At 34.8% G+C, this 13,216-nt stretch overlaps 1 protein-coding gene across 1 annotated transcript; it reads left to right on the forward strand.

Moving 5' to 3' along the window:
• Positions 1–337: 337 nt before the first annotated feature.
• Positions 338–976, forward strand: LOC110006501 (hypothetical protein). The gene is made up of 2 exons (XM_088846050.1): positions 338–606; positions 868–976. Exons 1-2 carry the CDS (start codon positions 338–340, stop codon positions 974–976), a joined length of 378 nt encoding a protein of 125 aa, XP_088702176.1.
• The last annotated feature ends 12,240 nt before the right edge of the window (positions 977–13,216 follow it).

Raw genomic sequence — 13,216 nt, forward strand, 5'->3', positions numbered from 1 at the left:
GATGTCCTAATATACCTCCTGGTCAACTGGCTAGGTAGGGTTGTGCCCCCTGTCGTTTAGAGAGAGAGAGAGAGAGAGAGGGGCTAAAAAAAATATATTTAAATTAAAAATTAAAAATTAAAGGAAAAGAATAAAAGAGATTTGGAAGAACAGGGAAGACCCTTCCCTCATGTGATTCCATCCTCGGATTTGTCTGAACCAACCATATTCCTCCATCTAATCATGCCCCCCACGCCCTTCTATCATTTCTCTCAACCACCCATACACCTTCTTTTCATCATTCTCTCACCTCTTCACAACCCGCCTCTCTCTCTCTCTCTCACACACACATACACACATGGGTGATCCTAAAATTTGCAGGACATTACATGAGGACCCATCTCCAAAGATCCAAGTCGTTTCGAAGGCGACATCGGAGAAGCTCTTGGGTAAATTCTCGGATCTATCAGAGTATGGGTTCGACTATGAGGAGAGTAGGTTATGGTCCCCTTTGGTCCCAAGGGGTGCCTTCTTCTTCAACTCCCCCAACCACATCTCGACCGACCGAGAGATGTTTGCACGGCTGAAAGCCCATGAAAATGCATCATCTCCCTCCAAGAAGAAGAAGTACAAGGAACGATTCCATGTATGCCCAACCTCACTCTCTCATGAATGCTAAATCCTGTCAAAATTCTTGTTTTGGACATTATCAAGGCCTTGTAATTCATGCATTCGCCTCCAATTGCTCATAATAATTGTCTTTTTTTCTGCTTTTCTTATTGTTTGGCTATTCTTTTCTTTCTTTTCCGTTAATGAATAGGCTATGTGGAAGGAGGAGGAAAATCCCAACTAATTTTCATCAATTCTTCATTTTCCATGGATTTGCAGGTATTTTGGTGCCAATGTGCCATTAAATTGTAGTTGGCTTTGCAGAGAATACATTGTCTATCAGTCATTTCGAAGAGACAGTAGTGCTCCTCTTGATTTTGATGTATAAAGGTTGTACCTCTTGCAAATGATGGTGATTGAGTTGTAAGGAGTGATGTCCAATTTTGGATTAATTTTTGGGTTCCCATTTGATGTAAATAAAATCTGAATTTCCAATTAAGTTTTGGTGTTTTAAATCCTGCTGTGTTCTTTTTTTCTTCCTTTTTTTTAAGGTAAATTATAGATCCAAAACGTTATAGGTCAATGATAAAGACCACTATGATCATGAATTGGGCAAAATAAATTACAGTTTTAAAATAAATTATTCAGAAAAAATGAAAATGAACAGTGGACAAAAGGAGTTTTAAATGGCGTACTTTGAAAATTTAAATTTAATTTAAGATTCATGATCTTGTTGCATTAACTAAATTTTAGAGTAAAAAACCCATCCCTAATATACATTTACTTCGTTTTGAATAAGACAGCAGTTAAACTTTTCCCGGATAAATAATTGGTTCTAATGCAAAATTGATTTACTTATTGATTTACTGACATTTAAGTTCATTGCATGGCATCCGGGACTTAATTTAAAGAGCACAAAAAGGGCTAGTTTGGATGTTTTCTTTTGCATTTATGTGTACTTCATGGCCCTTTCCATTAGCTTTTCTTGATGTGAATGTGGGCCATATGACCTGTTCCAGAAATTTAAGGAATGTATTGTTAGGTTTGTTTGTCAATATTAAAAAAAAAAAAAAAAATTGCTGCTTTTGAATTTCTGCCGGTCTGTTGATATACTCACATTTTGTTATAATCTTTACCTCCTCCTCTAGGGTGACATTGTTGGAAAATTGGTGGGTTAAAAAAAGAGCAAAAGGTAAGTACAAATTGTAAAAATGAAAGCTCAAATTTTTTGGGCACGCAAGAACGCTATCTCAAAACGATCTGTACTTTATTTATTGTGCATAAGAAGGGCAATTCGTCCTTGAGATGCAAAAAAACATAGAGGTATCTTTGATATTTCAAAGCTCTATGCACATGAGCTTTGAAACTACACACTAGTCTTTGATCTTTTAGAGAGAGAATTAGAAAAAAAACAAGACGAGAGAGAGAGAGACGAGTTCACTGATTTACTCTCTAAAAATTCACAAAAAATGGTGTGTTTAGAGAGATGCCAAAGGCTGTTCAAGTGTCTATCTCATATGGGAGAGATACCTTATTTTATAGACCCACAAGGTAGCTGCATATTTATTGTAGTACTGGTTACACGCACCACCAACAATTATTTGTTATATGCAGCCCTTAACTCACTTGTAGTGGTGGTTACATGTACCACCAACAACTACAAGTTACGTGCACTTTAACTCTCTTGATGGCTATTGTTACATCCTTCTTTTGCCTCCATTTCATCAATGGCTAGATGACCGTTGGATCCCCATACAAGTCGAGATCACAAAAAGATAGCAAGCCATGAGTTCGACCCACACATGTGCTTGGCCGAGGAGCACCTCATGCACTGATCCAATGAGTTGGGCTCACAAAAAGATAGCGAGTCACGAGCCCGATCCACACACGTACTCTGGCAAAGAGCGCCAATACGAGCGTACGAAGTGTAAAATATACCATCAAGCACGCTTGCGCCCATGCAAGCTTTACGTGTTCCGCACATACACCATCTCTTTCACCATTGTACTAAGAGTATAATACATGGAAATACGCACTTTTAAATACAGCTCAATAAACTCTCTCATCTTCAATTGACAATCAAACCCATATCTATCTCTCTCTACAAAACAGTTTAAAAAATTACCACAAAAACATATTATTGTTCTGAAATACACCCAAGTACTTTTTGAAACAGAAAATACTAACAAACGTAGTAGGGTCTTTCTCTTATGTTTTATATTGCCTTAACACATACCATGCCATGGGTGATGTAAGCTTCATATCACATTTAATATGATATTTTTTGCTGTTTTCTACGCATGTCATTGTATGTATACCCCCATCACGTATCTATGGAAAGTATACTAATTACTTTGATACAAAGAAATCAAAGTGATTTTTGTCTTTTATATTTCAAATTGAATGGTTGTAAGAGTGTTATTAACTACACTTAAAAACAAAAAAAAAACTTTTTGAACTTTATGATCAATAAAAGAATTTTTAGGGGATTGACAAACAAGATATTATTTATTATTTCAAAGAGATGTGCTTTGGTGAGAGAACACTTCTTCTCCACTATTAGAAGGATATTTCGAATTGAACTTTGATGGAATATCAATTGAAAATTTTGAAAAAAGCATAACCATTACAACTCATAGATACAAAGTAGTCCTTATCTATTTGGGACCATGTGGCATAACCTCAGGCAATGAGGCAAAAGTCACGGCTGAAGGAGGCTCATTAAATACTGTCAGGTGATGTAAAGGAGGGATATTGACTTGTAAGGGTCGACGTCCTTTCGATTAATTTTTGGGTTCCCATTGGAGATAAGGAAAAAGTTTATCTAGAGCCGAGGCTCTAAATAATCAACTTAAAGCGCACATCAAAAATTTACTTAAAAGAGGTTATTTTGATACTCAAATATCTTCAAATTGATCATCTCGACATCAAAATGTATGGACATAAAAAATAATTCCATTTCAAGTTTTAAAAATACTGTATCTTCTAATACATTTTTGGACCATCAACTTTTAAAATTTTCAAGTTTTCATAGATTACTTGATCTACACTTTGAAGTTTGAAACTTTATAATTAGATATGAAAATATATTTTACTCGTTATCTCAAAGATTCACGCTACCTCAAAGATTCCTAATATTGAAACCACATTTCTCTATACTATTTAAGCTCATTAAATACAACAGGTGATGTAAACTAGAAAGAGAAATCCCTTGGAGATTAATGCGTACAAATAAGGGAAATGCTCGATATCATATAGAAGAAGGAAAATTGTTTCATGTGGGCTGGACCACATTTCTACAATATTTGGTCCAGAGGTATAAAGAGTTACACTTTCTATATAATTTTTTCAATGTTTTTTTTCCATATTCATGATCTCTATGTTAAAGATTATATATACTCTAAAAATTAAGAACAAATTATATTAAAAAAATATATTTATTGCCAATCCGGCATTTCTACAATATGCAGGCTGGCCGCATAGAAACTGTGTCCGTAGAAGAATGATATCCAAATTTACGATTTGGAGAGGCATAAGAGTTACAGATTAGCCAAAAATTTTATATGCCCTTTTAAATTTTAACTGATTGATGAATTGATGTTGGGAAATGATGAAAGAAAGACTTGTGTGATCTTTTACCAAGGAATACATTTTTTTTTTTCTCACCCCTTTCTTTTGGCAAAAGATCAATTACATGTGGTCTTTATTATAATAAGATAAATTTCAAAATAAAATCAACATAACAATAAAACCAAGATCTTAACAACTTGATGCTATTGAAACAACTATGCACTTTGTTTGAGAATAAAAGATAATATTACAAGAAACAAAAGGAACAGTGCCGGAGATTACCTCAACCGGGCTTATTACATCCCACACCGAGTCACCACCATCTGATGGCACGGGATCAACGATCTAGCTTCAATCTCGAATCGGGAAAGCAAATTTTGGCCAAGCCACACCAATGAAACATGAACCCGTTTGATTACAAATTCAAACCCTAGGTGAATTCTCTTAGCAACCTAGTTTGAGAGAGATGAATTCTCGTTTTGCTAAACCCTAAAACCCTTAGCCATAAATCCATATTTGAGAGATAGGAGAGAGAAGAACTCCATAACCTAAACCCTTAGGTTCTTTCATAATGTGGGAGAGAGATAGAAAGATAATGTGTAGAGATTTTGAGTAGAGACAATCCTTTTTTTATAGGCTTAAAGAAGAAGATTAGGGTTTCTTAGGGTTTTCCTTGGCTTGCATCTTCTTGTGAGATTGAACATTGACCGTCGATCAAGAGTGACTTGTGGGGTGAGAAATCCGACCCATCCATTCCATAAATGGGCCATCAACAGTATGGAATGTGCATGGGACATTATCCCCCTTTCAATAACCATTTTTCCATCAATAGAAATTAGATTATTTAAATAAAATTAAAATATTATACATTCCATAATCTTTCAAAAAATATTCCAAAGATATATCAAATCAATATATACTTTCAATAATTGGTCAATATATGGTCAAAATATTCCATATCTTATTTACTCACATGCCATAACATAATATTACCAAAACATGAAATAATTTAAACTCCAAGAAAGAATCTAATGGGTGGGGCGTGCCACCCATGTGTGGCACATGTGGGCCCCACCCACTTGACACATGGTAGGCCCATGTGCACTATAGGCCCCTCCATGATATTTTACATAATTTTAAATTATAAAAAAAAAAATTAAAACATTATTTGAATTTTTTAATTTCGTAAAATCAATATCTACATTTTTATAAGTCTAAAAAAAATTATAAATAAAATATCAAATGACTCATAAAAATTCAAATAATAATTCTAAAATAATTTCTATCATAAAGGACATATAATTAAATTAACTTGATGGGAAATAGATCCATATGGTTAAGAAATTTAATCTGCAATCATGGGGCACTCCACCTTCAACTGTGGACTACAGACCACACTTGATTTATCAAACCGACCCAGTGTTTTAGTCCAAGCAGGGGCTCATTAGCGGATCACTAAAGTCTGATGGATGTATACGCGTCACCCTAAAAGGTGGATTTTTGGCTTTCCCAAATGATCTATCGATATGCATGTCGTGTGATGGTACATGGATGAGGTTTTGGCTCTTGTCTTTGTAGGCCACCATCACACACAAGGGTCACACAGTCCCTCGGCTCACTTATCCAGACATATTCTTCGACCTCATCAAGGGCTAACCCATAAACCCTCATCGGTTTGTTCTTCATACCCAGGTAACATGGGTTTTTCCTAACCAACTGACCTAGATCGTTAAACATAGATCGGTATCAGCAAACCATCGTTTACTTAATATGGTCCACGAGGGACCATACTCCCACTGAGTTCATGTTCCATTATATCATTTCATTTTACAAGCACTCATAAAGCCTTTAAAGGCTACATAAACCCAACAAATGATACAACCAAACAAGATGTAAGGTCGAATGAGAGGGACCACATTCCTTAGCTAGAGGAATGGAGCAATGTTATGGGACTCGCCTTACTCGGTCCTTGTCTGAAACGAGTTATTTGGGACTCGCCTAAGTCCTATATAGGGTCAAAAGCCCTAGGAATGGAGCAATGCTATGGGGACTCGCCCTACACCGGGCCAGAGCAACTCGCCTGACACTCCATGCGTCACGTCGGGCTGTGTGTCGTGCAGTGCGCCGTGCCTATGTCATGGGGCCCAATAGGCTCAAGCGCGGTCCGCTGACCCAAGGCACAGCTTTAACCGAGATTCTAGACTTTGGAAATTTTGGAAATTTCTGAAAAATTATAAAAATTGCCCTAAACCTAGCCTTAAACCAACTAGGAGATTAGGTTGATTATTTCCACCCTAGCCGTGTTCAAACTCTAAATGTCCCCTCTAAAATCCTGGAAAATACACACAAAAACCTGCAAAAAATAGAAAATCCTCATAAAATGGGAGAAAAAGCCTTAGGAAACTCGAAATTAGGAAAACAACTAAAATAGGAAAAAGCCTTAAAAATTCCTAGAAAATTAATGTTGTGATATAGATGAAACGATACACTTATACAATAATTGACTTGTGAAAGAAGTTCAAAATTTTACAACCAACATAAGCACATACAATCGCAAATATACATCACAATTGTTACATTCACAAATTACGATGGCCTTTGACTCTAATATCACTTGAAAAATATAAAATTATAAGTCAATGGTGTCCTAAGATTAAATCTCAAACACTTGATATATAAAAGAAAAAATTACATAAATATCCGTTATACTTATTGTTATTACAAAAATATTTTTTTGCTTTTGTCATTACAAATATGTCCATTTTTCAACTTCATAACGTTTTTTCTAAAAAAAGACCGAACTTGGTTTTTAAAAAACCAAAATTTTTACAATATTCAGTTTTTCAAAAACCAAATATTTATAGTGCTTCCAAACATTTATAGTCCTTTTCCAAAAAAGACGTTGCTTACTTTAATTATTCTAATACTTTAATTATTCTAATAGCTCAAATATAAATTAGATACGCTATAATGTCTTTTTGGTTAGCATGCCTAAATAAAGTTTGCCCTGGTTAATGGTTCAAATTTGAGTATGGACAACTTTTTATTGGGAGAGTTTGCCCTGGTTAATGGTTCAAATTTGAGTATGGACAACTTTTTATTGGAAGCCAAACCCTACCACCACACCAACCCACAACTTATGAATAAAAGCTTTCGCTTGTATTATAGATATTCAGTTTTTCAAAAACAAAAAATGGGCAGCTTCATTTTTTTAAAAAAAAACGGTTATGAAGTTCAAAAAACCAATATATCTGTAATAACGGAAACTAAAATATATTATTATAATAACCGTAAATATAAATGATATGTACGTAATTTTTCCTTTATAAAAACTCATACTATATCACTTTATACAAGCTCTTTTACATGGACTATGCGTACAATTTTTCCATCACTGAATCTATTCAACTCCACAAACTAAAAAATAAACAACTTACAACTATTATGAATCCAAAGCGATAATAAGTAGAGCGTCAAAAAATCCAAAGGGGAGGCCCATGGTTGAACCCTTTGTGTCCGGATCGCAAAACGAATATGTTAGTGCCAGTTTGGATGTACCCAAAATTGTAATATTTTTTTATTGCAATTCAAAATATTGTGAAACAAGTTTGAACCATTTGGACAACCTCAATATTTTGTTATATTTTTAGATTGAAATAAAAAATACTGCAGTGTCAAGGAAAAAGTCACCGTAAAAAAAAATTCAAGTCAGACTTCAATATTTTTTTATGAAAGTGCAGCTCTTTCACCCCTACGCAAACCCATAATCCAACAACTCCATGAAACCTCACAAACCCCAAATCTACTCTTTTTGAATAAACAAAGCATTTTTATTTTATTTCTCTAAAAAAACCAGAGAAGCTCAAGCCCCATCCATGACAGCCCTAGAAGTGTCTTTGTAAAGCCAAGACCCTTTCACTCTCTACAAAAAGTGAGTCTTTTCTCTCATACCACACCCATGGGAAGTCCTTTCTCTTCATGAACATGGGGAAGTTGGGGTTGCAAAAAACCAGAGAAGCTCAAGCCCCATCTATGGCAGCCTTAGCCAGTGTCTTTGTAAAACCAATGCCCTTTCTCTCGCTCTACAAAAGGCGAGCCCTTTATCTCATACGACACCCATGGGTTCGAGTTGTAAAAAACTAAAGAAGCTCAAGCCCATCCATAGCAGCCGTAGGCAGCGTCTTTGTAAAGCCAAGGCCCTTTCTCTCTATATAAAAGGCAAGTCTTTTCTCTCATACCATACCCATGTGAAGCCCTTTCTCTTCATGAATAAGGAGAATCTCGGGTTGCAAAAAACCAGAGAAGCTCAATCGCCATCCATGGGTTTTGTAAGGCCAAGACCTTTTTTCTTTCTACAAAAGGCGAACTGTTTCTCTCATACCACACCCATGGGAAACCCATTCTCTTCATGGATAAGGAGAAGCTCGGGTTGCAGGTTTGTTTATTGTATGTAAGCAAATTGTTTACTCTTGCGAGAGATACAGTACAATCTTTTGGATTGGCAAGAATTTTGGAAGCGTAGAATGCGATTTGGTTTAGTATGTTAACTCCATCCAAACAATCCAACATAATAATAATAATAAAGATGGCAATGTCTTTTAATTAAGGATGAAGAAACTTATGATTTTTTTTCAATATAAAAGTTTTTTTATTTGACATTCAAACTGGCCTTTAGGGATTTAGTTTGTCCTATAGATGAAATGATGGATGGCTTAATATACCCAAGGGTTTACTCCACTCAAATAGAGGAAGCATGTACACACAATTGATTTACTACTTCAATAGGTTCAAAATGAGAGAGAGATACAAACTTTTAAAGCTCAAAATAGTCGAGAAAAATAGCGACCAATCGACCTAGACTAGAAGCACAAATACGAAGATGGTGTAGGTTAGTATGGGCTATTTTTCAAACACTTATACAAGTATTCTTTCCCATTAAAATAGTTCTCAAATAAGATGAAAAACTCATTAATATATCGAATAAATTTGCTCCAAATATCAGAAAATTTAGGTACCAAATCGTGGGAGAAATGAAAGAAATGTGAGCCTCTGGTTACCTTGAATATGGAGCAAACAACTAGCAACTCATTAAGATATGATGAAGACACCATGGAAGCTTGCACCCTAACATTTGATACTACTCTCAGGTCACAAGAGTGGGGTGTGGAGATCTCCTAATGTTCTCTCTCTTTATTTCTCATACTATGAGATGGAATGGGAAAGATTAAGATTTGAAGAACCTATCTTTTAAATTTACAGTGAGGTGGTTGAGTGAAGTAAATTAAATCCTTGATGCTTTTTATCTATATCACATAAGATGAGTTTGATTCTAGCCACACATCCTTATTCAGGCATCAGGATTACTGAATGTGATTGTAAACTATTATCACTGTGACATCCTTATTAACGACCTACTGGGATAATCATGAGCCATCAGAATTGGATTGATCAAGTGGAAGAATTTGCCAGAAAATGGCTTTGCTCTTACGTTGCGTCCTACTTTCCCACTTTGTCATGGGGATTATGGTGCACTTTTCAGGCTTTGCACAAGCAAGTTATATGTCGGATAATTTTTTTATATTTTGGATGAATGAATAATTTGATTACCTTTGTACTCAAATAGCACATATGTTCAATTAAGTAATGGAAAAGTTTATAATAAGGGTGAAGCTCTAAACAATCAAATTAATGAGCACATCAAAAATTCACTAGAAGAGGTTGTTTTGATGTCCAAAAATTTTCAAATCAGTTATCTCGATCTCAAGTTGTATGGATTATGGACATGAGAAACAATAGAATTCAAGTCATAGAAACAATGCATCTTGTGATGTATTTTCTGGACCGTCAAGTTTCAAGATTTTCAAGCATTTGTAGATCTTCTTGATCTACACTATTTTTGGAGCTTCAAATCGAATTAGAGATGTAAATAAATTTTCAGGCTATCACGAAGATTTCTAATACTAAAAGATATATCTTTCGAAATAGTTTGAAGGTGTACCTTACTTTGATTATTTAGAGCCTCCGCATCATACAAACCACACCCAATAAGTAATACATTCAAATAACTTATCATAATGTCTTTGTTTCTTCCAAATTAAATGGTTTTATGGGACATTTGTGCAAGGGTGCAGTTTCTATAAAGCTGAGGCTCTAAACAATCAAAGTAAAGCGCTCCTTCAAATAGTGTCGAGAAATGTGGTTTCAATACTATAAATCTTTGTGATAGCCTTAAAATATATTTTCACCTCTAATTATAAAATTTAAAGCTTAAAAAATAGTTTAGATCGAGCATATCTATGAAACATTAAAAATCTTGAAAATTGTCAGTCCAAAAAAGCATCAAGATGTACTATTTTCAAAACATGAAATCCTTTTTTTTTTTTTTTTGTTCTCATGCTCATTTATCTTGAGATGGGTGGGGATGAGATATTTGAGCATCAAAACAGCATCTTGTAGTGAAATTATTAAAATACGTTCTAATTTGATTGTTTAGCACCTCGCCCTTATATGAACATTTACCTTTGTACAATGAATCGAGTGCTAAAATTGGGTTGCACAGTGACCGCCCAGTTTGCCAAGAGGCGCATCCTTCAAACTCACAGTTCTGCCCTCCCCAAAAGCCAGTTTTCCTTTTTCTCTCATTTTATTTTCGTTGCTTGTATTATTTTTGACAATCTATTTGGAAGAAAGCTTCTCAAGTGTTATGGACTTCAGACTGTCCACATCGACCCTTTCATTTTTGCATGGTGTATGTTCATTTTCTAGAGAGAAGTGGACCTCTCTCTAAAGGCTATGCACCTTTCTTTTGTCTACAAAATCATATTCCTTTCTGCCAATATTCTTTTGTTTTAGAAATGATAAGACAAAAGGTATTTCCTCGGTCGTCTTATATCTCTCAACCGGCTTTATCATGAAGTCATCTCCTCAACGTCCTTTTCAAAAGGAAATTAATCGACAAGAATAAAAATGAAATAAATAAATTGATAAGAAGAAATAAATAAATTGATATGAAGAAATACATATATCTCAATAAAATAAAACATGAATGGATATGTACATAGGCTAATACGTGCGTAATAGGGTTGGCAATGAGCTGGACCAGGGGCAGGAGCCCGTGCCCGAACAAGGTCAAAGGGGTCCTTTTCTAGGCATGGCCCGTCTTGGCCTTTAGGCTATATTTTGTGACCCATGCCCCTAATTTTTAAGCCTAGGCTGCCTGACCGTCGCTAGTCCTAACTATAGGTGCATAGGTGCCTATTTGTGTTAACCTCGCTTCCGCTAAAAAATGTCACCCAAACTTTCATGTTAAGGCTGCAACCTTTTATTCATAGAAATAAGGTTGCAATACTTTGAACCATTCACGGTGTTGATTTGACACATTGCAATATCAATACATGACACGTCTTTTAAGATATGGCTTGTTTATGGGAGGCATAGAGCTTGCAAGTAGCATGACCGATGTTCGATTCCTAGACGATCTTCCATGCGAGCGATATCATTAGATTCTAAGTATTCATTATCCAAAAATATCCATCTCCTTGCTTTTTATACTATTTCATCCAAAATATTTCTATATGCCTAAAAAATAAAAAGAACAAAAATTAAACTTTAAAAAACAAAACAATGGAGTTGCAATTGGAAAAAAGAAAGCTTTTTGTTCACCATGAATGCCTAGTTCACAAGAAAGGTATTTCTAATTTCTCTAACAATCGGGTTATTTCCTAAAAGCTTAGTTTACTTGGGTCTTAGAGATCCCCTAACTTGAAATTTAATAATTAAAAAGAATAATCGTGATTAAGCTCACGTGGGTCAACTCTTTGAAAGGACTTTAAATGGTCAACAAGTTAATCTTATTGCCCTACTTTTCTATAAAAGTTAAATCTTATTGCACTGATTAAAGTAACTTATGCTCCTTCTTGTGGCAAATAAGATTTGAGATTGAGATATATGGAGGATTAAGCATGGGGATAAAAGAATAAGCAATCGGGTATCATATCTTTACCATTTGAGGGCAAGTTAGTGTGACCCAATTAAAAATTTGATAAAGTTATTAGGATATTAACTTTTCCAAATTTGACTTTTTTTGGATGAATTTAGGTATACACTGTAAGATATGAATGTGGGCCTTTAGAGCCTGGTTTTGATAAAGGGCTCAAGTCAAATTTGTTTGAGACTATTGAGTATTGTCAAAATAAAATTCATTATTTAAGATCTAGCTATGAAAAATTGAGCGTCCATCTTTAAGATGTGCGTTGAAGGGATTATGATGATGCAAAAAAGTTCAAAAAAACAAATTGTTGTTAAGGGTAGAACTCCTCTTTTATTCAACACCATGGGACTTTAAACAGATTATGAACGAGATTTTATATGTTTTAAACGATCGTGAGGTTCGTTTCTGGTACATCAACAGAGAAAGAAATGCAGAGGCTGATGCCTTAGCGCAGATGGCAAGTATGCAAGGGACGTGAGGGTGGACTTTGTCACCCTATCATCCTCTGTTCCCCCACTTCCTTTCTTCTTCCTTCCTCTATTTTTGATCTTATTTATTTATTTTTATGATCACCAAAGCCTAAATCATGAATCTCTAAAAATTTTGATCTAAAATCTATCTTTAAAATAAATTTTAGAGGTGTACATACGTAATGAGCCGGCAGACACATAGATATTTTTTTAACTTAAATAAAATTTGAACGTGTTTTTAATAATTTTGTCAATATATTATTGCTTTTGTGACAAATGCCTTAATTCGAATAAAATGGGCATTATTCCTTTGTATCCAAAAAGCATGAAAGGAGCAAAAGAAATAAAAAAGCGTTAGCTTTTGTTGAGCAGTGAGGAATACCACCAATTTGTACCACATGTGTACTCACCACCCCCTTGTGTTTGTGTGATGCTACGATACGAGCACGCATTCCTCTTTATCAAAAGTTTACATTCCTCTTCCACTTGCTACTACTTTATTTTCTTCCTTTCTCTACTGTGTGAGATTTATTTTTATTTTTTATTTTTTTTTCCTTTTTTTATGAAATATACGTATGCATATCTAACTCCGTTATCG

The sequence above is a fragment of the Amborella trichopoda genome, chromosome 1 (genome assembly GCF_054954075.1).
Source record: "Amborella trichopoda isolate Santa Cruz 75 chromosome 1, AtrichopodaSantaCruz75HAP2 v2.0, whole genome shotgun sequence".
In the NCBI taxonomy this organism is placed as follows: domain Eukaryota; kingdom Viridiplantae; phylum Streptophyta; class Magnoliopsida; order Amborellales; family Amborellaceae; genus Amborella; species Amborella trichopoda.

Excerpts from the sequence above, each read along its gene's own strand:
- LOC110006501 (XM_088846050.1), top strand. The coding sequence starts at position 338 with ATGGGTGATCCTAAAATTTGCAGGACATTACATGAGGACCCATCTCCA. Across the intron at positions 607-867 it reads TCTCCCTCCAAGAAGAAGAA|GTATTTTGGTGCCAATGTGC; the intron begins GTACAAGGAACG and ends ATGGATTTGCAG.